This window comes from Anthonomus grandis, chromosome 22 (assembly GCF_022605725.1).
Source record: "Anthonomus grandis grandis chromosome 22, icAntGran1.3, whole genome shotgun sequence".
NCBI classification, from domain to species: Eukaryota; Metazoa; Arthropoda; class Insecta; order Coleoptera; family Curculionidae; genus Anthonomus; species Anthonomus grandis.
The window spans coordinates 13,544,977-13,571,758 of record NC_065567.1 but is presented as its reverse complement, the minus strand read 5'-3'; the positions used below and the strand labels follow the sequence as shown (position 1 = coordinate 13,571,758).

General features: G+C 29.2%; 2 protein-coding genes across 8 annotated transcripts in view; one reads left to right on the top strand and one right to left on the bottom strand.

The window, feature by feature from the left end:
* Positions 1–1,687, top strand: part of LOC126748112 (E3 ubiquitin-protein ligase HUWE1) — a 62,267-nt gene extending 60,580 nt beyond the window's left edge. For 6 of the 7 annotated variants that reach the window (XM_050457126.1, XM_050457124.1, XM_050457125.1 and 3 more), the window contains exon 35: positions 906–1,687. In XM_050457126.1, the coding sequence (XP_050313083.1) occupies positions 906–1,008 (103 nt within the window). In that variant the 3' untranslated portion in view covers positions 1,009–1,687. The remainder of the gene's footprint in view (positions 1–905) is intronic. The other variant, XM_050457123.1, reaches the window with a different exon arrangement.
* A 434-nt stretch (positions 1,688–2,121) lies between these two features.
* On the bottom strand, positions 2,122–26,592 carry LOC126748659 (semaphorin-5B). The gene is made up of 10 exons (XM_050458035.1): positions 26,257–26,592; positions 10,804–10,914; positions 9,886–9,985; positions 9,620–9,827; positions 8,321–9,500; positions 7,449–7,728; positions 4,336–4,862; positions 4,013–4,201; positions 3,580–3,738; positions 2,122–3,168 (listed from the first exon to the last, which is right to left on the bottom strand). The coding sequence occupies exons 2-10, from the start codon at positions 10,901–10,903 to the stop codon at positions 2,804–2,806; spliced, it is 3,108 nt and encodes a 1,035-aa protein (XP_050313992.1). The 5' UTR covers positions 10,904–10,914; positions 26,257–26,592; the 3' UTR covers positions 2,122–2,803.
* Between the last annotated feature and the right edge of the window lie 190 nt (positions 26,593–26,782).

The following is a 26,782-nucleotide window of genomic DNA, read 5'->3' as shown; positions in this document are numbered from 1 at the left end:
CTTTTCTTACAGTTCTTTTCTCACGTCAATCTTAGGGAGGAGGGGGGGAGGTTTAATTTTATATTTAAGTTCTGTCACAATCATCTCTTCACCTCCAGCTAACCTTATTTTGATATGTCAAATGGGAACAACCATCGTGTGACACATCATTGTAAGCAGCATTAAAATTTCTATTCAATAGTACCAAAAAACTTAAAAATTAAAAAAAAAATCAAAATTATTTAATACAAATTGGCTTACAATTTTATAAAAAATATATATTTTTTTAAATTATATAATGGATTATAATATAGCGATATTCAGTAAAAATCATCGGGATAACCAAAAAAAATCATGCCGATCACTATTCAGAAAAGAAAAATGACTAATGAAAGAAAAACTAAAACTTAAGTTACTTTCCCAAGAGGAATGCTAACTTCACCAGCCACTACTTTTAATAGCATTTTAAAACCAAAGAAATTATCAATATTTTACACCGTCCACTATTCATCTCATTATTTTAATTCTAGAAGTAAACCAGTTGAAGATAAAAGCACCAATATAAATGACCTCTCAAGAACTTGCTACTGTGCATCCAAATCTCAAATGCCACATTAAATTGGTTCAGTTGTATTTTACAACATTTTTGAAAACATGGTTTCTTATAAATTAATTTAACCTACTTTACAACAAATAAATCCATAACATATCATTGTATACATATGTTTCATAAAACATTTTTTATCTAGTGGAGTATATTTTTAACATCGTCATCAATCATTGACATTTAGTTTCATTTAAATAAGTGAATAATTTATAAGGTTCCTAAATTATTATTTTGGCAAAAATTATAGTCTTACTTACGTTCTACTAATTTTACATAAATATTTAACTTACTTAAGCGTTTTTTTTTTTCTAAATTTCAGCTTCAACCAGTTGGACCTTCCTGTGTACGAGACGTACGATAAACTCAGGGCCTATTTATTAAAAGCTATCCATGAATGTTCGGAAGGCTTCGGCTTCGCTTAAATCTATGATGTTAATTTAAGACTGATGTGGTACGTGTTCATAAATACAAAGTATATTTATTGCCCTCTGTAGTACATTACTTTTGATGTGTAAATAAAATGTCTCTTATTGCGCACGCGCGCAATCTATCAGGGATGTACATAACTATTTAAAAATATTTTTAACAGAGGAGCAAAAGTACGCAATTAGAGGTAAAAGAAGATTGTTTCGTTAGAAGAAGGCTTCGAAGTCGTGTACAAAAAGATAGCGGGCTGCAACATGTATATTTATTATTTAAAAGGCTCCAACTTTAGTTATTGTATTAAAACTAATTTGATTACCGATTGTTACTTGTACATTCTTAATATGTTTGAAAGTGTATTTTTGTAAATGGGCCCTTAAGGCAATCGAGTGTGATATAATTGAATTTGATCTACAAGATTCACTATTAATATACATTGTAGATTTTTATTTAACTTAGGTCTTAAGAGTCCAAGCGGATGTTCGCTATCTTAGTTTTTTTCTTATTTAAACATTGTTTTCTAGTTACAGTTTTTTAGATCGTTTTTTTTTCTGAATGTTTCACATTTCACCTATGGTTATTTTTTATATTGCTTATTCATGTAACGTTAAAAGGTAAATTAAAATATACCTATGAGAAATCAGTGTATTAAAAATAAATGTTTATGTTCTAATGAAACTGTAGTTTAATTTTTCTATCATTTAAAATCCTGTTTTTGGGTCAGTGTTCATTCTCAAAATTCATTGTGTTAATTTTGTAAATATAGAAACATCCTTTCTATCAAAAGAATAGAATAACATTTGATAATGATAAAAGGTGTTTTGTCCAAATTTAATTCTTCAAATTAATATTGAAGTGTAAAGAAGTAAAAAGAAAACGTGCTCAAAGCTGTTTTTTTTTTGTATTTGACTGTTTGTATTTTTTAACGTTTATAACTTACGAGTTTTGCGCGCTTAAAACTCGTTTCGAATACGACAATAGATTAGTCTTCTTTTTATTTTTAAATTGTATTTTTCCTATTTCAATTATCCCGAAATGGAATACACGGAAATGAATATTAACGCTTTCTATTAGATCGATTAGAATAAGCATTCTTATAATTAAACCTCCAGTTTATTATTAAAAATAGTTATATTTTATAAAAGTTTTATATTATAAAAGTGTATAATACTAAAATGTACTTATAACAACATTTACACAACAATATATTAAATAGCACAGCTATAAATAACAATCAAACCTCAATATGAGGAAACTTAAGGAACTTAACTCTATATTTACAATCTAATATTTACATTGCATGTACTGTATATGAATTTAAATTTTAAATAGTATGTTTTTAATATAATATATGGCAACTTCAGAGAATTATTCACAACATAATGTATTTGTAAGCAGGTACTATTTTAAGGCTTAAATCTCTGTACAAAAATAAATTCTGTTTTTAATAAATCATATCACATATGAGAAAAAATTATGTAATAAAATGTAACAAGTTAAACATGAGCAGCATATTTCAAAAACGAAAGTCTGCTATTGTGAGACGAAGTCGTGTCGGGGTAGTAAACTTAAGCCAGTTCTTAGTAAGGATTATAATTTACGCGGTTAGATAAATTTTGAATTATTAAAAAAAAATATTTTTTTTATTCATATGTAATAAATCGACCATTCAAAGTTAAAGGTTTGAGAATGTAATATAAAACTTACTGTCAGCTTTTTACATGTTTGTCCAAACTGATGATGAAATAAATTAAGTGAAGAGTGTTTAAAGATATTAAAACTAGTCAAACGCTTTTACTCATACAAATGATCACTATCATAATATGGCTTTGCATGTCCATTTTTAACTTCATTGCTATTCCTCTTTAACGTACTTCCGAAATCAAAATTGAATTTTGATTTTATAGTTCCACTATCACTATAACTGTTCTGTTTCTTTAACTGCGGCGCTTCTCTTGGTGGTACAGAAATGTAGGGGTTGGATTCCGTAATATAATGCGGAGAACTTGGCACTCTGTACTTTTTTCGTTTTAATTTTTGACCTATCAGGTACAATATTAGCACCAGAGTAACTCCCACTATTAAACCCAGAAAAAAGAAACTAAGGTTTGATTTTGCACATGAGCAGTCGACTGCGCGTATACTGTAATCATTGAGTTCTGAAAAATAAAAGAAATTGAAAAATCAAGTGATTAAAAACGTTTGTTACGATATGTTATAATTACGTAAAGTATAACCAAATGGAGCTACATAAATTAAAAATAAAAAAACGAAATGCCTCAAAAACTAAAATTTTCTAAAAACAAAGAAAGTTGAATTTTGAATACCTATATCTTAATAAATTTCGAGAAATAATTTCTTCTTTCACATACTTTACAGGACTTTCCGATAAAACATGTTTTATATCTAAAATTATTTACAAAATTTTTTTTTTAGTTACTTTTATGACGAAGAGTTTCGAATATAGCGATATTTTTGATTAGCTGTTGAAAATAACGATGAACTAATGAAAAATTCAAGCCGATAATAACAACAAATATACTAATTTCCTACTTAGCTGTGGTACATACCATTCGATAGAAAGCTGCCTATGCACATTCTTGATTGCAAGGCGCTGCCTTGACACATGTGTGGTCCAGGGTTGTCCGTGTAACAAGTTCTTTTTCTATACTGCATATCGTTTTCGTCACAAAGGGACCATTCTGTCCAATTACCCCAACCGAGAATATCTACAAGATAAACTTAGGGTTGAGGATATTGCTTTTATATATTTTCTTTAATTAATTATATGTGATATTTTTAAATCAAATTTCTCATAAGAAATATATATTATAATTTAATATACAGTTTAAAGGGTGGTTCGTTTTGAAATGAAAGCACAGTATATTACTAAAAAATACTGTATAAGAAAATTAAAAATCCGTAACCACTTATTAATTTATGTATAGACAATTTGGCAACTTATCAAAAAAAAAAATTGTGGTTCAATAAGCTTAAACTTACTCTCACAAGGTTGGTCTTGACATGCCTGCTTTTCAGTCTCAGGACCTCTGCAATTTTGGCCTAAACACTCTCTATATCTGGTTTTGGCACCCCAACCACATGATACATTACATGGGGACCATTCTGACCAGCATCCCCAACTGTCTTCGCACGCATGCTTATTACAGTCTCTTGTTTGAGTACCAGAACCTGAAAATACAGAACGAATCAGTCGATAAATCCTCAATAAATAGTAATAAAACAGTTTTAACAAATATTTCATTTAGTTCTAAAGATTTAGATTTCAGGGGTAGGAATGTTGAATAGATGTTCAAATTACCTACCTAAACAATTTCCCCTAAAGCAATGTCTTGTCTTGGATTGGGTACCACCTCCACAGCTTACAGAACACTCACTCCAGTTACTCCAAGAGCTCCAACCATTATGATCATTATCCTCTGTTTCACACTTACTGCCATGGCAGACCTGATTTTCATCTTTAACAAAAATCTTTATCTGGGTTGCATATCTCACTGGTGCTTTACAAGTAATTCGGTATCTCTTCTGATGGTACTGATGCCTTGAAATATTATAATCTGTTATCCATTCAGTAGCGTGCAACTGCTTATGATCTTTACAAGGATGTTCGTTACAATTTTCGTACTCGACATCGTTTCCCTTGCAATATTGTCCGCCATTTTTTGGAGCAGGATTATCGCAATACCTTTGACGAGACTTATACCCTCCTGCGCAGTTTGCACTACAGGCAGACCAAGGTAGCCACGCAGACCAACCTCCATCGGTAGGTTCCGCGGGACATGGCGGAATATCTGCGCAATATGCTTCAATACGATCTTGACCGACGCAGACCCTGCAATAAAAAGTTATTCCATTAGCCAAACCATTGATTTACGAAAAATAAAATTATGAATCGCACATTGGGACTTAAATTTAAAAAATTGCTATACTACAACCAAATAGATTATAATATTACCTGTACAGCATGCTTCACTTTAAAGCCTTTTTTTGATTGAACGCGCAACGAATTAGTCACTTTTTCGATTGTTTTGATCAGGATCGATAAGTTAAGTTATTTAAAATAATATCTGGTAAACTTGGATTTTTCTTCATTTTTAATGGTAAAAGTAATAGTTCTATTGTTGTAACCTTTGGTGTGACACTCTACATTTCAAAAGGATGAAAATAAGCAAACTTCCGTTCTAATACCATATGATCCTACCTTGATAAGAGCTTTTGGTAGGGTTTTAAAAGGCTATTTTTAGGTCTATCAAAGTTCGGCTAAGTTAGAAAACCTTTTAGGAAACGGAAAACCGAGCCAATGAAAAGTCCATCTATGAGATTAATTGCAACATAAGTGGTATTTTGTGGGTGTATTGGTCAATTGTTAAAGAAAACTATTTGTTTCTAGCCAACGTTTTAAATTATATTTAATTCATCTTCAGGACTCGAAGTCGTAGTTCGAATATAGTATAATAGTAAACAATAAGTACACTAACAATAAATAAGTAAACTAGAACAGCAAATTTCTCTAGTCTACTGGTTTATTCCATTTTATAGACTATTATATTTTATCAGATTTTAATTGTAATCCCTCCTCTACGTACCCACACTTTAATATTATTTACGTTTTTATCCCTGTGATGTATTTTTTTAATTTGACTAGAGCGAACTACAACTTCGAGCCCTGAAGATGAATTAAATTTAATTCGAAACGTTGGCTAGAAACAAATAGTTTTCTTTAACAATTGACCAATACACCCACAAAATACCACTTCTGATACAAAATCTCTGGTCACAAATTCACAAGAATAATTAATTGCAACGATTGTGATAAGAAGTACATAGGGTAAACAAGAAGATTAATTAATGTCAGATTTTAAGAACACGTACCTCACGTGAAATATGGAGTTGAAAAGTCACGCTTGGCTGAACATCTTTGGCAACTTTGTACGGATAGATAACTTAAAACTATTTAAACCAGTTAATAAAAATAAACAATTAGATGCATACGAAAGCTTAGCAATATTCAAAATTCCATTCTTAAGTGGGATAAAGGTCCAATTTCTTATAGTCAATTTTATAGTTTAGTTAGTGTTTAGGATTTGTTCAGCCATGCTTTATTGCATTTTTCGCTCGATTGGTTAAATCTTTAGTATATAGGGCCACTTGTAACTAGTTTTAGTTTAGTTTTAATCCTCTCGGGAAGATACTGACATTGTTAGAAGCAATATCTAAAAATATGTAATATAATAAAAGACTACCTATAAAAGAGCATAGGGTAATTAGGAGTAGCAAAACTATTATATTAAGAAAATGAAATTCTTTGTTTAAAAATTTAGCAATAAAATTAGTTGACATAAATAAAATATTTCTGCTAAGAATTCTCTTCAAATTGATACATGAGTAATGATACCGAATTTGTTCCCCCTAATACCCTTATTAACTAATAAGGGTATAAACTAATAAGGTAGAGTCGAAAAGTGGTATATGATATTAAGATTATCGAAAATTGAAATTTATATAAATTAATTTGTTAATAATAATAAGAAAAATCAGTATAATATAAATCCGAATTTTCAGCTATGCAAGTAGAAGTACTTAATTAAAATAAGAAAAGAGAACACTTATAAGTCAGTGTAAAATGCTAATAAAAAGACCAGGGCAACCACGTGGACCAGCCTACATCAATTGATTCTATAGGGCATAACGGGATATCTGTGCAAATTGTCTCATCACGGTCTCGACCAGCGCAAGTTCTGAAACAAAAATATTAAAAATATAAGCCAAGTGGATTTTTTTTAATTTTCTGACTTTTTTTTATTAATTAATAAACTAAATAAATAATTATTTGATACCCTATACTTAAAAGAAATATTTTTTTCATATTTGTCATTTCCAAGTTATATATTCCGATATTATCATATTTTAACGCACTTAACACTTAGGTCAGAGTGGAAACTGTTTATTTTTTCCGGAAAACATAAATGTTGCGTCCGTTCTTGACTATGCGTCTTTTTTACTTGCTGAATTACCTAAAGACTGTTTATTTTCTGTAGTATTCAACTTCATAAAATTATCAGTAAAAAAAATATTAGATACAATCACCGGCAATTTAAGTTTTAAAAGAGACTTAATACGTAATACCTAGTATAGTAATAATATGCATAGCCCAGCTGAGTTTTTTCTAAATTAAGTTAATAAGATGTAACTATAAAAAGAGAACAGCTCTACTTTGATATTCTACAATCATCTAAGAATATTAAAATCACGTATTACACAAGCCTCCCCACATCAAATGTTAAAGCATTTTTTGGTTCTGAAAAGTGAAACTGTTTCTAGTCCCTATAAACGTGCACTTGCAAATGTAGTTCGAGCAATTTTTCATTTAACTCCCAAGATGTAGCAGCCTCGTTAGGCTATTGAATACTTTTTTTACCTTCCTCCAAATGCCGGCGCTGGGTTAGTACACGTTCGTATTCTTGTTTTCACAGCGGTACCACAAGTAGCAGAACATGCTGACCACGGTGACCAGTCTGACCATCCACCGTGCAAGGTGCAGTTCGTTACTGCGACGGAAGCACCTGCGCAAGACAGACCATCATTTGCTGGAGCAGGATTATTACACTGTCGCATCCTGCATAGACATTGGTCAGTTTCTGCGACATCTGTGGTTGCTTTATGGTAACAGCTTTGCCATTCTGACCAGGCGCCCCAACCTATAAGATTTATATTGAGCATTTATACTACATAGGCAGTAAACTCTCGTTTATTGCAACTTCCTCTTACTTGATCCCCACCAATCTGCAGTGTAGCGTAACTCCGACTAATCAAACACCGAAGTGGGCATGGCGCGAATTTAAATTGTTTGATTTAAGCCAAGATTTACATTAAGTAAATTAATGCATTAAATTTATTAAACTTAATACGGGTCAGGTTTCGTTAGTTGTGGCGCGGTTAGAGGGTGTGCGTTGACCAATCAAGTGTGACAGATGCGCTGTTACATTGAAACGAGAGGCAGAGTGCGGGCCACTCTCGAATTGCGATATATGAAAGAGATCGGATTCGGGGACGTTGCAATAAACGAGAGTTTAAGTGTATTGTCAAAGTACATAAATTATAGAGGCATTATTTATTATAACGAAGTTAAGTTACAGCAAATTTTTAATTAATATTACAGAGGCTATCTAATATTGAACAATTAAGTTAATGAAACGTTTTTCAATTATCAATTATATCTTTGACTAAATTCACACGCTTATGATAGATTTTTTTGCATTAATTTATATTTAGGAATTTGAATAAACGTACCTCCATCAACTGGTGTGTCTAACACCGGACAAGAATTTAATAACTGGTTCCAGTACTTGTTATGTCGATTGCCATTGGGAACTGCAGTACATCGGTCTTCCAGCTCATTCCATCCGCAGTATGGATCCATTGCATTTAAACACCCTTCTTTAAAATTATATCTTTTACAGTGATCTGCTGGAATACTGATTAAAGCGTCATCAGTAGTCACATATATGGAGCTTGTTTCTTTTAAGAATTGCATATTTTTAATAGTATTTAGACCGTGATTGGAAACTTGCCAAAGTTCTACAATGCATGACTTCTTAGAATTAGGCAACAAGGTCAACTTTTTAATCAGGCCTTCTTCTGTTGCAATAAAAATGACATGGGTAACCCGTTGGTATTTTCCATAAATTATATCAACGGTAATATGAGTAAAGCGTTCTAAATCTGCGGTATGTAAAGGATCAAGTGTAGTAGATTGTACAGCTTTATCCATAAGTTGATAAAGCATCTGACTTCTTGCATCTGATGTGCTTTGTGTCGATGCTTTGCACTCGAGATGGTCCCTACTTTCGATTTCTCTTGTTGTCCAAGCGCTATTCATATCATTTTGATATTTAAAAGGCCCATTGAAAGCTTCTTCAATTGATGTAAGGTTAAATGCACAAACAGCACTACCAGCGATGCTATTAGAAGGGGTAGTAAAAGTGGCATACATAGTTTTTTCCTCAGAAATATATTGCACGCTTTGAATTTCATTATAATAAAATGGATAATCACCACTCAGCGAACAATTAAGTCTGGCTTTGATAAATGTAGTCCAGTTATCCTTTAACATAGTATGACCTCCTTGATCATTTTTACATACTCTTGCAATTCGGGAATAAACCACTTTACCACAGTTAATGTATTCAACAGCAGTTTCTTTAAACACAAAATAGGCAAATTGTGAAGATTCAAAAGACCCAACAAACTGAGGATCGTTTAACCAAAAGCTATTATATTGTTTGGTTCTTAAACGCGGATATCCATTAATGCTCTTTGAGATGAGGGGATCAGAATTTGAAAAATCTGTAGTTCCGCCAAAAAAATATTCGTGGTTATCCGAAATAAATCCTGTTACACTTGCAGCAGGGTCATAAGGACATTTCGCGATTCCATCAATTACTTTGGTGACATTTAAAAGTTCGTCAATCTGTAAGCGAAAGTTATATAATACTTTTGCTATCTAATAAATAACTAAAACAATGTTTTTGGTAAGAAAGTTATAATAAACCAAAATATATGATAAAATATAACTTTTTAGGGACTTACATCTCGCCAAGAACAAAGGGGAGAAAATGCATTAGTTCCACAGGCAAAAATCTGATGCCCATTAGTCAATAATATTTTGATATAATTATGACAGTTCTCTTCTGGTTGACCTTTATTGATACAAGATTGTCTTTTTTCGATTGTTGGCTCCCATTTAGCTGCTTCTATCATATGAAGACCCTCTAGCTGAAGACGATAAAGAGTATTCCTAAAATAATCATTTCATTGTAAATAAATTATTTGTAAAAATACAATTATTTTTTTACCTGGCCCCAATAAAAAGCTGATTTCTGGATACATCAAAAAGCATTTGGGTATATGCTGTTACTCCTTCTAAGGTCACTTTACGTATCGACGTTTGTAAATCTGTATATATAAATTATATTAAAATTATATAGAGGAAGGTTCATCTATGTACGTAGTTTTTGCAACTTTTTAATAAAAAAACTCAAATTTTGTATGTTTTGTATTAATTTTCTTAGTTTAATTTTATTTTGTTTAGTTACATATATGTATAATAAAAAAAACTTGCTGAGGCACAAGACGAAAGTGCAAGAAAAGCTGTCATCAGTCTATTTTTGTGATCCCAACCGTTCCAAAGTAAAAAATTAACTTAATAAACTCTTAAAGGCAGATAGCATCTTCTAGAGCTCTAATCTATAAAATCTAGCAATAATCTAATGAATCTATTTTAATAACTTCATATGAACACCAACCACCATGCAGCAGCCTTACCGTTTCTCAATTTTTAGGTCAAGTCAATTAATTACCATGAAAACTTAAGGTACTTTTTAATTAAAGTTTTAATTTACATTTAAAGTGTTTATTATTTACCGAAAAGTGGAAAAGTTTATTTTACGAAAACTTTGTTTTCCTTGCACTCCAGAATGTACGCTTCACATTATTTAGATATGTAAAAGATCAAGAAAATTGATAAGTGCTATTAATACTCTATACAAATCAAGTATATCTGATATGGCTTTATAAAATATGTATCCTTAAACGTTTCGTTTTCGTATACTTCTGAGATAAATTAATAAACAGTACTCGTGAATTTCTTTTAGACCAATGAGTTTTATATAACCGTTATATTGTCTAATAAATTCGAAAATACGTTTCTGTAATCAAAATAATTTTGTCAGATTTATCAATACATCTGACATTTTAGTAAACATTTCACTTACCCTTGTGAGATATGTATCTAAAGTCATATTTTGTACTGCAGCAAACTAGTGATTGATAGGCTAAGATGAAGAAAATAGTTGATAGATTTAAGGAAATCATTGTAGCATTTCCTGAAAACAAAAAGTCTTGTTAATTGGGATAATTTGACTGCTATATATTTTGAAAAAGACCCATACATTTACACTATACATTTTGCCATTTTTTCTTAATAAATAATGGAATAAATTATAAAAAATCTGCTGTTGGATAAATAAAAATACTGCTTGGTTAGTTATGAGGATATTAAGATTTAATTCCTTATCATATTTTCTCTCCGTTAATAATCAAATTTCTTTATTGCTGTTAGTTTAATCAAATATTCACACAAAATTACTTTCTACGCTTCCATATTTGGCGTACAACTAGGAAAGGTACGAACGAAAAAAACAAACAAGGCCGATCCCATGTTTACGTGAATTCCAAAATTAAAATAAAATATTAGGCAAGTCTTCAGGATTCCTGACGAAGAATCATTACAGATCAAAAGTTTAAATTATTCATTACTACTAGGACGCGATGGTTGTTCAATATTAGCTATATTTACTATTAAAAGGAAACCAGGCGAGGTGGATTACTGGAAAAAAATCGTTATAAACAATTTATGCATTAGAGCTAATATTATTTATTTGTTAGGCTACTGCTTGACGTCCAGCCATTATAACAACCTAATATTTTTAAATGGTAACCCTGTCTCTGTATAATCAATTTAAAGCTCTTAAAAAATATGTAATATTGCTATTACTATATGTAATTAAATATTATTTCACAAATTTATGTAATTGTTATTAACCTTTTAAAAAAATCTTAGATTATATAATAAATATAGAATATATAAGAAATAGCCGGACGCTTCTTCGCTGCCCATCCTGTTGTTTGAAGCTGCTCAATTTACTTAAACTGCATTTTAAAAATATGAAGTTTAAGATCGAGAAAGAAGACTGGGAATCTATCTCGTGCACGGATTAGGAGAATGATAATTTATCTATAGCCTAACAAAAATACATAATTTGGATGCGATGCTGACGCCCTATCCCAGTAAATTTTTCCTCTAACAGTAAATCCCTTTAAATTATAGATTTTCAGGAGTTCAATAGATCTATATGATCCGCATTTCACAATATCAAATGAAAGATTACCTAATATTACTTCTCAACGTTTCATTTTTCCACGATACTGCAGACTTATGGTTTTCTTATTCCAGTAACGATTTTGCCGGATATACATATCTTCAGGTGTAGTAAATCTATTAATGAAAGATGAATTCTTCCATGCAGGTCATCATCACCGAATTGCTCAAAGCTATTCCTTTTTTAGGGATAGAACTTTAGTACCTTCCAGATTAATTTGCATCTTAACCCTTTTGCTATAACTGCAGAATGAGTCGATAAAGTTGAATTTATTACACTGGGCAAGAAGTAACATGCTTTTAATTCCTTCGTAACCTTTATTGATGTCTTTTTTTATTTGCAACAAAACCATTTGAAGTCGTAACTTTTACTTTTTAAAACGTAAAAAAGAGTTTCAGGCTTATCTATTGGCTAAATAATATTGCAGCATACATTTATAAAGGTTCGGTAGAGTTATTCGTACACATATTGTTACATATTTTTAATCTATCTAAGAAACCTAAAGAATTTGCCAATTCTGTAAAATATGTTCCTGTCAGAATAAAAATAAAAGCATAGAGCAAGTCAATTAAAATATAAAACCACTTACATATGTACAAATATAATTTAAAACTATAATAAAAAGTGTAAAAATAACACAAAATTCTAAGCAAATTATGTTGACTACTGAAAAGTTCTTTAGTTCTACGCTAGTACCTACGACTTCTGACCAATTCCTTTTATTGATTAATAATGTCTTTTTAACTTAGAACCTAAAATGTCTAAATTTAAACAAAAATTTGTAACTGACAATTCTATACTACGAAATCTTAGGATTTTATCAGAGTGTAAGTCAAGTTATAATAAGCAGGAAGCAGTTAGACGATAAATCTATATTGATTGGAAAGGCATTTGATAAGATCAATCAATCATATGATGTTCTTAAATAAATCTGTAAAATAACAAGTGTTTTCGGTTGTATAGTGAATCCGGGAAAAATAATAAAGAAAATATGAAATAATATTTTCTTTTTCTCTTTTAAAACATATTTTCAGAGTTTCAGATAAATTTTTTTATTTGCAGAGGATACAACTATTTATTGTAGAAAAAAAACTAAAAATACCTATTTTTATTTCAATTATAATGCATATATTTTAGCATTTGTTCAAAGTACAATAAATTTTTCAAATTAGGATTAATTGATAATCATCATTATCAACTCAGGTGATATCAAGAAACGGAGTAAACTAGTCAACTTTGTATTTCTTGCTTAAGTTTTTTATCATCTTTTTAGAGATAATTTTTTTGGATCAAATTCTTTTCTCAAATACTAACGTTAACTAACAGAAGACAACTTTAAAAAAAAATAAATATAGAAAGTACAACTGACAAAAATGTAATCCAATGTTTTTAGTTAGGACCGATACGGTTCGAAGTATTATATGAAAGCTTATTTTAAGTAAGGCTGCCAAAGTAACAGTACACCACCTAAGTAATACCGGATATCCCTTTACTACTCAAAATTACCACCAAATCCATCAAAATGCTAAGATAAGTATAAGATAAAGTAAAAAGAAAACCTTATTTGTCCACTTAGCATAGAGACGAAACAGGTCAGAATAAAATTAAACAAAGGGACCTTTAAATTCTGAAAGACGGCTTGACGGGGAGCCTATTGAATTTTAAATTTGATTTTAATGTTTTTTTTCTGGGGTCATTTAGAATCGTTTGGAGTCAACTCTGGTCAGTGGTAGGATTAAGTTTTTATTTTCTTAACCCAACAAAGGGACTTCCTTTTAGAAAAATATTTGCTCACATTGAGTTTTGTCATAAAAATGAATTGTGTTTGTTACATGACGGCTATCCAGTGGTGTAAGATAATATCTAAAACAATAATTATGTTTGTTTTATTTATTTAATATGTATGTATATGGCTGTAGAATTCAAGATGACTGTGTGTATTTAATAGTCATCTGTTTTGATTTAATAGATTGTGAGATAATTTTTATTTATTTTATAATGTTTAGGATATAAATAACTTGGGTATAGGGGAAAGTTTCATAGTCTCTCTCAATTTGTAACATTCCAGGTTGAGTAGCTCTTCCAGCGAGGCCTCCCCGTTGTTCTTTTAAGTATCCTGTACCACGAAGTTTAATTTAGATTATTAGACTAAATTTATAAACGCACGTGCAATTTGCATGCTGCGGCAGCATTTTGTTTACGCTCTCCATAGGTAAATATTATGTACACTAATTCATTGTTTTCATAAGCATAAGACATTTTTCTGCACGAAATAATATATGGACTATTACAAGACTGATCGAATCAAGGATTTGTATTGAAACCATGCTATAACATAAATTATGATAAACGGTAAGAGCAGTAAACAAAAAAACGGGTTTCACTGCATTCGCCAAGAATATTAAAAAAATTATTTATCAACATGAAATATTGATAAAATGAAATAAATAAATATCCCATTTCACCTAATGCCTTCAGGTTTGGGCAGGCTTGATATTGATGAAGGTAATTTTTGGTAGTATAGAATCAGCAATAGTCTCAAAGTCTAAAGTTAAATGGATAGAAGAATATGAAGAATGTAAATTATGTATGAAAAAACCACCTTCAAAAACAGAAAAATAAATTATGTATAATAAAATGATGTTTTACGATATTAAAAGGCATTTTTTAAATTATTTAGCTGCTCATTGGTTTCCCCGTCATAGGAGATGCTTTTGTATATTTCGTTACAAAGATTTTAAACTTTAACTTTTCCTGTGTGCTTTAACTTTAAACTGCGTAATTTAATTATTTTTACAATAATATAATATATAATTATTTTAATTAATAATAAATTTAATCCCAACTTCAAATCACAATTGATTCTTTTGCAGATGATCTAAACATCCCACAGAGTTATGGTCAGATATCATCTTTTCAAAATTCAAATTTCAAACCATTGTTTATGTGGATGCTACTAGTACAAGAAGTTGCTACAATCAAGGATCTTGGATCATAGTTTGACTGATCATTTCTTAAAGCATGTTTTTTTTTCTGTAATAACAATATTTTTCTGTAAAGACATTTTTAGGTCAAAAGTTTTAATATTGTATCATGCTGACAATAATAAGCGCAGGACCGTTCAAGTTGAAAGTTTTAATATATTTTGAGGTTTTACAACTTTTCCCGAGTTTTTTCTAGAAATTTCCGAATGTATCCGGATTTTGTAAGATTTGAAACGGAATTTTAATAAACATGAAATTACGCGATTTTAGCATAAGCTAACCGACGTCTTGTATCTCTCAAAGGGATTAGAATTAGATTTTTGAAAGCTGCAGCATTGTGCAAAGCAAAGGAGGTTTTATTCTCACCTATATTTCCCTTATAAGCTCTTATCGCTTTACACTATAAGAAGTTGCATATGAAATTCAATTTTAATTTATACAGGACGGTTTTTAAATCATATTGTGATGAGGGTCAATAAAAAATTGCATCGAAATCTAGCAAAAAAGTTTAGTTATATGGGTAGAGGTCCAAAATCGCTTTACAAATAAGACATATATAGGATGATAAAAGAAGCAAGACATAGTATATTAAATACTACAAACAAAAGTCGGGTATTTATGTGAACGTGTCCTACCTTGTACTCAATACTTGAACATTTAATATTAGTTAATGAACTTCTGACCTTAACAATAATAATCGTCAGTTCTGAGAAACCAAATCGACTTTAGCCTAAGCTCACCCTTTATAAGTTCGAAGAGCAAAATAAAAATAACACAATTTAATTTTAACCATGGTCATACTATCTTTTTATTTATCATTAAATTTATCATATTCCATCATTAAATTTATTATTTATCACGTACGTAGTTTACTTAAGTTATGTACAGATTTTTAGTAGAATCAAAACTTTCTTTTTTAATATAAATCCAGTTTTTTAAATATATAATGAAATATAAAAAAAAATAAAAACTTATCTTAATTTTTTTTAAATTGCTTCCAAAAATATAACTTAACTTATTGGATATTTTAATCTTAGTAAACGTATACCAAATAGTTTTTTTTTGTTACCTCAATACATCAAAAAGACAAAAAACAAAATTTTTTATCATCTTAAAATTGTTATGTGCAAATAATATTAAGCTTAGAAATATTTTTAATATACAGTTCTAAGTAAAGAAGAAATACAACTTCATACAAATAAATAATATTTTATTTTATTAAGTATCATAATAGTTTTATATCATTAACAGATTCAAAGTTATCATTTAAAACAAGACTAACAAGTCTTAAAAAACTCTTAAAAAAACAAGCCTATAATAAACCCAAAACAATGCCACCTCCTAAAAGAGGCGACATCTGTGTATAAATGTTTGGCCCGACTAATAAAGGGAGAAAAAAAATTGTACCCGTGCCTCGCAATCGGACTCTATCATTTGGAGGCACATGCCAAACATCTGCGCTATAGCAGATGCGGTATTTTAGAGCCAAGATTTATCGGATTTCTGAACAGTCTTCGTGAAATTACTTTCTTGACGCATATCCAAATACTTTTGTCCAGCTTCTTAATGACTGCGTATTTTAAAGATTTATTTATGCATTCCTATGAATCTGTGACCAAAGATTGTCTATTAGAAGTGGTTTTTTTTTGTGTGAATTGGTCAATGGTAAAAGAAAACTATTTGTTTCTAGCTAACGTTTCGAATTATATTGAAATCATCATTAGGGCACGAAGTCGTAGTTCTCTCTCGTTAAATTAAAGAAGTATGTACATCTCACAGGGATGAAAACGTGACAAATTCAACCACTTCTAATAATAAGTAATGCATATTTTAAGAGCAATTTAGAGTGTACTGAAAATAGGGTAAAAAAACGTGAGGGATGATAGTATTCAAAATATGTTTTATTGTCGAATATAGCATACTTCTGAGGATGATTAAAACTTAAATATCTGGAATTTTTGCATCTAAAAAAATCTTCTATTGTAAGAGTAATGAAAACAAAACATGAAGACATACAAATGAGAAGAGCTTATATACTATGTTATTTTTAACAGTAAAGGAGAAATAATAAATTATAAGCAATAACAGACACATAAAATTAAAATAATTTGTATGTGCATACCTAGGATATGGCAAAAATATTCAAACGAAAATTATTTATCCAATTTGCAAAACCATCATCTGGCTCTTTCTCCTTTATTTTAACATGAAAGTCTTTATATATATAATACATAATTTACTTATTTATTAAAAGCGGGACTTTTGGGATGCAGGTGAAAATCTATAAAATGTGAAATTATTACATCTGTTAAGTGCTCTGAGTTTGGCTTAATTAAGCTTAGTGCCCAATATTTTGTTTCCTAAAATTTGAACTTAATTTTTACTAAATATTTTTAGTCCATTTCAGGACAGTTTTAATTTTTTTTTAGTATTACTTAAATTACCTAACATTCCAATTTTTAAAAAAAAATATATTTAAATATTTAATCAGCTTTTTACTTTTTGTAGCAAATTTTTTAAGAGTTTTCAGGTATGGAATACTAAACACCGGAAAAGGAAATTTGGTAGTAAATGAATATTGGTTACATAGTAGTTGGCGGCTTAATTTTATAAAGAGAAGTGACAGAAATAATTTATTTTTTATGCCTATATCAGACGAAATCTTTCCACTCTCTGTCTGTTTGTAAAGTATTAGCATTAGGAAGCTCAAGTAACATGTAGAAAAAAAAGAATACTTACATATAATTCTGGAGAGTTCAAACCTTTGATGTTGTCTTCAAATGAAAAAATAATGGAAAGTAATATAATTTAGTTTAATCAATTCTTGCAGATGCTACTCATAAATTCATCCTTGCAAAAAAATGAACTAGAGTATTCTCAGAATAACCATAAAAACTAGACAACCATACCTATCTAAACTAATACATTTCTTTAATCGATCAAAAGCCGAATGGCTACCACAATAAAAATAAAATGACAAAACTACCTGGGTCTTAGGAACACGGATATTTCGGTGACTTCTTATATATTTACTCCTAAAGTAACGATGCGTTTCTGACAGGTCAGCTAGCTATTTCATTACTTATTCTATTACACTACAGTGTTTAAAAAAACACTTCATTTTAAGTACACGCTGCAATGAAATTTGTATTTTTATTTCAAAGATATTACATCAAGTTTAAGTGACAAAAATTGTCAGGTAGCAGATTTAAGGATTTCGGTTTTTATTTTGTTGGTTTATTGCATTTTACCTTTTTTGAAGTGGGTCACAAAAGATTTTACTGATATTACCTTAATAACGTTTTAAAATTGTTATATGTAGTTCATGGTTTAAATAAACTCTCGTGCAAAACTGGTAAACCTATTTTTTTCAAGGTATTCATGCGGTGTCAAAAAGCCAATTATTTTCAAAATATAACTAAAAGTAAGCATAAAAAAGCAAAAAATAAATAGATTAAATGGTTTTGATCTGTTCGAGTCTAATTACACAAGCTGGTAAATTTCATCTGACCAATCAGCAAAAACCGATGTCTAGGTGGGTCCACTTTAAAATTGTCCACATTTGACAATTAATCAAATCTTTGAGACTCAATTGCCTCAATATCTAAAGATCTAGAAAACATCTGCTTTCCGTGTGACTTCACGTAAGCATAAGATTAAACATAACCGAAAAAATATTTGAGTTATGTGGATTGACATTCATATTTTCATAAATATTTTTTTTTCAAATTTAATATGATTTCACTTGCTTGAGGATTGTACAGTTGCCCTAAGAATGTGTCACTATCTTACAAATTAATCTAAAAAATGAAAAAGAAATGAAAAATATGAAATATTTTCCAATTTTTAAACGTTTAAACTTATTTCTCATTTCATTTTCTATATAACAGTTTTTATTAATTTGTGTTCGGTTTCTTGCATCGAAATAAATTAAATTTCCCGAAATACGTTAGAAATGTTTGCGACATCTTTAAAGAATAAGAAGAAAATGTTAACGCCAGAAAAAAACAGTAGCAAACAAAAAATAAGAAATTGCTTTTGCGACATAAAACGAAACTAAAATTGGTATTAAATTAGAAAATTAATGCCTCTCTGTTTTGGAAAATATCTAAAGGTTTGGTTTGCCTAAACTAAAAATGTGAAGCAAAATGTGCATTTGCGACGAATTGACCAAGCATTTTAGCCGTTGCCCAAACTTTGCATGCATACATTAGTGACAACTTGATAATACTGATGAATGATGTTCGTATGCATTATGCATTCAATTATAATTTTTTCGAAAGCACACAAATAAGTTCTAGTGGTGAGCCACTTGCGCCATCCGGTTTAGCTTAACTTTACATATATTACGTAATTATCGTGTGCATATATCTATATATATGTCATCACTTATTTTACATGATTATTAAAATAGACAACGAGTTGTTAAGAAGTCTTATAATATATATATGCACCTAAAAGACAAACTTGTCATGAACATGCTGCGGAGGAAAATATAATTATATGACTAAATTAACAGTGGATCAGGGATATATAAATTTAAAAAAAAAAACATTTATTTAAAATTTCCATCATCTTTAATGCATAAAGTGTATAAGGCTGAAAAAAAATAGACAAACAATTAATGAATAAAGTGATTTAAAGAAATTCTCCAGTGCTTAAATACTGAGACCAATTTTTGGAGCCGATGGCAATTTGACAGAGATTTGACAAAAACAACTACTTATAAAATGGTAAAAGCAATTTTTTCTCGTATCGTACTCTCTTAGTAGCTTTGGCTTCAAGGGATCTCAAAAATGAAGACACAGATGAAAAATGTATAGGTTCAAATATATTCTATAATTTGTTTAAATAAAAAGAATAATCAAAATAAATTTAAATATTTTTTTATCCTTAAAAAGCTTAAAACAGTGCATTTTTTAAAAATATCCGGTGACACCGAAGATGTAGAGAGAGTAATGCCGACCCCTAGGATCTAGGCCACTGAACATTTTTTTAAAAAATAATTGTATGAATTACTTAGATGTTTTAGTTTTGTCTAATATGACTTGCATCACCCTATATATTTAATAATTTATTAGAATTTAATACAATCTTTACCTTTTTAGTATATATTTAAATGTTAAAAATGAAGTTTGTTGCTCAATTTGAATTAAGTTAATAAATCACTATAAGATTTTAAGTTATGATCCCTCACGCACCTAACAATTCAAATACGAATGTTGTGTACATTATATTCTAAGGGTTTCTATATATTTAACATGAAATACATTTATTAAACCATTTATTATGTACTTTATCTTTACGTAAATATTCTAATTGGCTCATTTCATAACCTATTTTAGTAAGTAGTAGTAGATATCACGTATTAGTTATAGTAAACTCGTCCTTACAAAAATCACAAAATTATTAAATTGTGATCTTAGACTTTTCTATAATCCATACATGGACTTTAGATGAGTTATGTATAAAATAATAAAGTTTAAACTTCAATGAAAGTTTACCAGTGGCAAAACTGTTTGATCTACCAAATGTTTGGCTATAAGTAGTTTTTTCATAAAAACTAAGCTTATAAAATAGGGATGAAATATTAAAAATACCTGAATGTAAAAGAACTTGAAACGTCAACTTCATAGTAAGGCCATATTATATATTCCTTAAAAAAAGGCATCAACTACAGCGCAGGGACATCCTAGTCATGAATTGACCAAATTAGAATTTTCATTTTTTTATAAAAAAATAATGCATGTATATTATACATGGACATTCCAATTTAAAAATATTTAGTTTGGCTTCTCGGGTCAAAAGAATACTTAGCAGCAAAGCCAAGGCTATTTTAATTATTTTGCCTGGCACTTAATAAAAACATGCTTACACACTTATAAATCAAACAATAACAAAAGCTCTATTGTTAACGGCAAAATATCATACATAATCACAAACCAAATATTTATTAATGCCTGTTGATTTTTAGCTATAGCAAAAGTTGCTGCTTGACCAATATACATACATACATAATTACAGTAAGTTAATTGTTTCGACGAAATCAATCAATTCAATTTTCAAATATTTAGCGAGTAACTTTTGTAATAAATTATATCTATAAGGTCTTATTTGCTCAAAAAAGAAATGTTCTTTTTAAATCTCTGTGAAATAGTTCTATTCTTCGCCTCTTAATTAATGACAGTATGGATCTATAAATCAATAATTCTTAAGAATTTTTCTAAAATTTTACACTTATCTCTATAGAAATGATTCCAGAGAAATGGCATTTCAATGAAATTGATGGTTGTAAATCGAAGACATTTGACTTATCTTAACCTTTCAGCTGTATAAGCTTTAATAAATATATGTACATATACAACCAATTCATCTTCTTAAACTGCAATATGCGTGGTGGTATTTTGCATTCTTACGATAAGATAGCGTGTCAAAGAAAGAATTCATTAAGAGAAAAGAAACTGCTATCTTATTTATACTGCTTGGCTAAAGGTATTACAATCATTAATACTCACGGTAAATTTAAGCTCGTTTCATATTTTTAGCCATATCAAAGTTTAAAATATATTAGAGATATTTTTCGGTTAAGACTATACTACTTATAATATCTGCCTCTTAAGGCTTTTGGTAAAAATTGATTTAATATGTTCATCCTCCTTTTAAACTTAGCTGGTTAGTTCAGCACCATTATTTAGCAACCTACGTGGTTAATTTGGTTGATTAGGGATGGATCGTTAGATGCAAATCTGCCCACAGATGTATTATCAGTAAAATTTATGGCGGTTTAAAGGAGTGTTAGTTCATTACTGAATATACGGAATAGGGGAGGGGGCGAGTACTGATATTTGCGACGTTCACCTAGTAACATTGTAAATATTACATTCAACTTTCAGTCTGTTTGATGTAATTTGGCAAAGAAAATTAGATGAAGTTTTAATTGATGAATGTCAGTATGATTTTCAAATACCTCCCGCGAAAGGCCAAAAAACTCCCCTGCCACAAACTGTTTATTTTTAAAGTGTTTTTTAATTAGGTGGATTAACTCGGTAATTAATACCTTATATCTACTAAGAAATGAGCATGTCATAATAAAAAGAAATGAAATGAAAAATCACTTACTAATAATGAGATAATAGAAAACAAAACAGCATTCTCATTTCGGATTGGCTAAAGTTATAATTTCGTAATTGCATTGATTAATATTCATGGTACATAAATTAAAAACATGTTCCATATTTTATATCATTGATAAATTTTATGGAAATTTTAGGGTGTTTATTAAGTTTGACTTTTAGTCCATTTTTTTCAAATCACGAGACAGTTTTATCAATAACCAAAACTCTTTCAGGTTCATTCCTCAAAAGGTTTCACTATAGAACCACGTTTTCCGAGTAAAGCAGTTTTCTTTTAATAAATGCCAGGGTTTGCGTAAGTATGTAAATAAGTAAAAAAATATCTAATATGTAATTTCTATTTGAAAAGACCGTCAAGATGCTACAGTCTTTGCCACAGTCTTGATGTTTTAGTGATCATCAGTGGCTTCCAAAAAAAAAATAGATGACATATACATAAATACTACATTTTTCTTATAGGCAGAGATAGCACTTCACTTTACATTTATAGTGTTCTAATTTTATTTATCTATGTATATAAAACAGGATTATAATCTTGCTTTTATCGCTTAAAATAAATACACACAATACGGCCTTATCAGGTTTTATCTAAAATGTTAAAGTACAGGTATAAAATGTTGCTTACTCGTCAACTATTTGGGTGACAAATAAATATATGAACCAATTTTTGATATTTTATTTAAATAACTTTTTACTTGCACTGATTTTGTTATTTATAGATTATTAGCGTGCTTTATAACAAAAGGTTATTTGTTATAGACAAATTGATATCGGTTATTAAAATTGCTTTTAAAAAATTGACCATCGTACTCGCGAGTTATAAAATTAAACGATGAACACATAAACTCGCGATATCTAGTTGGCATTTGCATCCTTCGATTTTAAATAATACTAATTGCTTATCAATTTAAACAATTTGTATTTTTATTTATTAAAAAGAAGGCATCAATTCTGAACTCTTAGTTTGGATAACCCTGTTTACATATGCATAGTTATATAATCGTTAAATTATATACTCGAAATATTCTAAATATTAATCTACTTCCATTCAAGAGTGTATTTAATGTAGATTGTGTTAATTCAGCAGACTTTTTTGGGAAAAAGTCGTTTAAGACTATTGAGAGAAACAATTGCGATTTTATAATATTTGATTGGCCGCTTAAATGTGCAACTTCGTCGCAATTGAACCAATTTTGTCAATTTTATACTGATTGAGATCTCAATAATAAGAATCAAAATTGGAATTCTTACATTGTAAATTTCCGTTCCGGGAACTGAAATGTAAATATTTTTATCTTGCTGATATTGGAATTATAGTAATTTTAAGTTAAATGTTATGATTCTCGAGGATGACGAGTTATATTGCTAAGTTCAAAAAAATATACCCATAGACCCATTATAAATTATAATCCAATGATCATATAAACCGAAAAACCACGACAATGTACACAATATATTGGAGCAAGACCTTGACAAAAAAAGTCGATTTTAATTTATAGCCAAATTAAAAAGTTAAATTTCGATTTAGATTTAAATGAAGTATCTTTAAAACATGTATGATTTAAGGATACTTCATTAGAATATTTAAGTTGTTTTTTATGAAAATAAACATTGGCTGGATTGGATTAAGCGCATCATCTAGACAGGGGACAGAGGGATTGATAAAGATTAGCATTTCATGTTGTTAGTGATTACTAAATTTTAACAGAAGAAAATAAAGTGATATAGTAAATTATTTTAATTAGTAGAAACTGAATTGCATTCTTTATTATAAAGCAAAAGAAAGAGTGAATAAGATTTAATAGTCAAAGCTATTTTGTACTATATTTATACTACTCTCTAATAATAATATTAATTAATATTTTTAATTTGGCTTCTTTAAATTGCCAAATTTCCATACAGAATGGCAACGCTGTAAATATCGCCCAGAGATATTCTCTTGATAAAAGTATTTGGCAACTTTGCCCATTTGTTTACGTTTGGATGGTGCACCTTTCGTATAGTATTATTAAAAGGATATTTTGAGCGATCTCAGTGCGTTTTTTGATTTAGTAATAAAATTAAAAAGTTCCTTTTTTGCTGAAAAATGATAAAGCAGTCTCAAGTGACTCACCTATATATTATATTGGAAAAAAGGTAATTCAAATAGTTCCTTTTACAGGCAAGTTATAGCTGTTATCCTTAGTTTATAGTATTATAAACGACAACCAAAATATTTGTGAAGTATCTATTAAGTATTGATTGGATACCAAAATTTAGCTTTTTTCCTTTATTTTTTATAGGAAAATATTAATAAACATGTGTAATTAAGTATATTGTTAATAATATTTTTATATGATATATTTATAATAATTTTTTGCCCAGATAATAACAATGAATAATTAAAATAATTTATGGTGTTACAAACCTCTACAAACTAAATTTTTTTTTAATATTAATTAAAGAGTCAAATGTTAAAAAAATGTAAAAGGCTTTAACTCCCAAAGGATTGGGATAAAACTTTTTTCTATAATAGACAATAAAAGTGTAATTCAATTTCAATTCGTAGTAGAGCTTTGCAATCATCTCTTTAGATATTTATTATAGATAAAAGTTAAGTGCTAATCCTTTGAGAGTTTTGGGAGTTATAGGCGCTTATATTTTTTAAAATCTAACAATTCAGTAATTTTTTACCAAAAAACTTCTGTCTGTAGAAATTTGCAATATTGCGTAACAAGGCCGGGCTTCAGCAGTTTATTTTAACATCTTGTCTAAAACTCGTCGAAAGAAGTTAATATATCAAAAATCCATAGAGTTACTTCACATTATTGAAAATTATTAAAAAAAAAACTTTATTAAATTAAATGGTTATCGTTTTTACTTAAAATTGTCACCATTTAATCCACGACTCTTTACAACCTTCTAAAATAAGATCCCGGTGTCTATAAACTAATTTACAAGAATTTGCAATGCGCCTTTGAAGTTTTTCCATAGTTACTGCTTCATCATGATACCTCCTACCTACCTACTCTTAAATAGCCCCACAGAAAAAATCCAATAACAAAACCATACAATAACAGAAATTTTAATAAGCGGAAAAAGCAGTAATCAAAAATTTTGAAAATTTTCAAAAAATTTGTTTAATAACATTTTTATTTTTTCAAGTTTTAATGTTTTACTATCTCTTTTATTTTTCAACTTTTATTTAGATGATTTTTGGTATATCAACTCCTTAAGACGAGTGCTACAAGCAGTTAACATAAATGACTCAACTTTGAAAACATATATATTTAACGGCAAACCATCATACTTCCCTTATGTAAATAGGTTTTTTTGCATAAAATATCTTTGTTGAAGAAATAGTGCTAATTAGCACCATAGCAGATACATGTACTTATATAGCACTTTTTAGCTCATGAAAGATAAAAATAAATACGAAAAAGTTTGTTATTTTTACAAAAAGCAAGGTGAGTGACAAAAATTTGTACTGCAAAATGAATGCTCGAGTCTCATAAATAGGAAATTATAACATATAGTGGTTATGAAAAATGATGGTTAGAATAATTATAATGACTTGTTATTTAGAAACGACCACCTGTAAAGTTTAAGTTATATTACTCGAAAACTGCTAAGTTAAGGGTGAAAAACCATTTACAATATTGAAATTGGTTAAGAAATAAAATTTAGAATGAAAATGGTTTTTATTTAATTTCTCGAGAAGATGTTTTCAAATATATCGCTTTTAAAAAATTAAAAAAAAACTACATTTAATTTTTGAGTAAGATTTTTTGGATTTTGGAATTTATTACTTATTTCCTTCATAAAAACATATATATATACATTTATACATTACTATATGTATATACATACTATATGTATCTATATTCAAAGGGATAATTTCCTTTAAAAATATATGTTATAAAACTGTTTTTTCTGCTTTATAATAACAAAAATATTCATTAGCGTTCAATTCTTGTTATGTTAGCCAAAAAATAAGTCCAATCAAACATGAACTAATAAACAGTGAAAGCTCAAGTAAAAATTAAGAAAAATAATTTCCTAATTATGTTATAAAGTTGATTGAACTTTATGTACTATTTTTCAAAATACAAATTGCAATGAATATAAAATTAGGCACTATATAATAGTACTAATCAAACCAAAATAAAAAAAAAAAACATCATACGTACAATTATGTCAAGCCATTAGGAGAAGAGGTCAACAGATTTCAAGATCAACAACAAAACGGCAAAACACTCTCCAACTTTCCATCGCGCCTAAAATCTGTTACAAAAGCATCATTTTTCACTAAAAGCACTGCACTTTGCTGTTCATAGGTGAGTAAATACGATAGTTTATTAAAAAAACATATGAATAGTACCGAAAATATCAGAGTTAAACAAACGACCTTGGTGAACAACCTTAAAGATATCGTAAAAGTCGTACTAAGTAGCGTCACAGATCAATCTTTTCTCCGGTTTCACGTAAACATAACTGAAAAGCATATACCGCTATAGTGTGGCTTGCAATGTAAGTACCAGTCTAAGCAGTACTCATATTATTGAGTGGTACTGCGCAGAAGCATTAGACTGGTGCCCCTAAAACAGGTTGGGTGGACATGGATGCTGAGAAACGCGACATCAGATATTTTTTTGAAGCGTTCGCCAATGCGGTGATAGTAAGTTGTTGTTTTGATTAAGTGAATAAAGAATAAGT

Bases quoted from the DNA above. Each gene is read 5' to 3' on its own strand.
- LOC126748659 (XM_050458035.1), bottom strand. From the start codon at position 10,903: ATGATTTCCTTAAATCTATCAACTATTTTCTTCATCTTAGCCTATCAA. The intron at 9,828-9,885 runs GTAAAAAAATAA...TGATTATTTTAG, and splicing joins CAGCTTTTTATTGGGGCCAG to GAATACTCTTTATCGTCTTC. The intron at 7,729-8,320 runs GTACGTTTATTC...TAAATCTTATAG, and splicing joins AGACACACCAGTTGATGGAG to GTTGGGGCGCCTGGTCAGAA.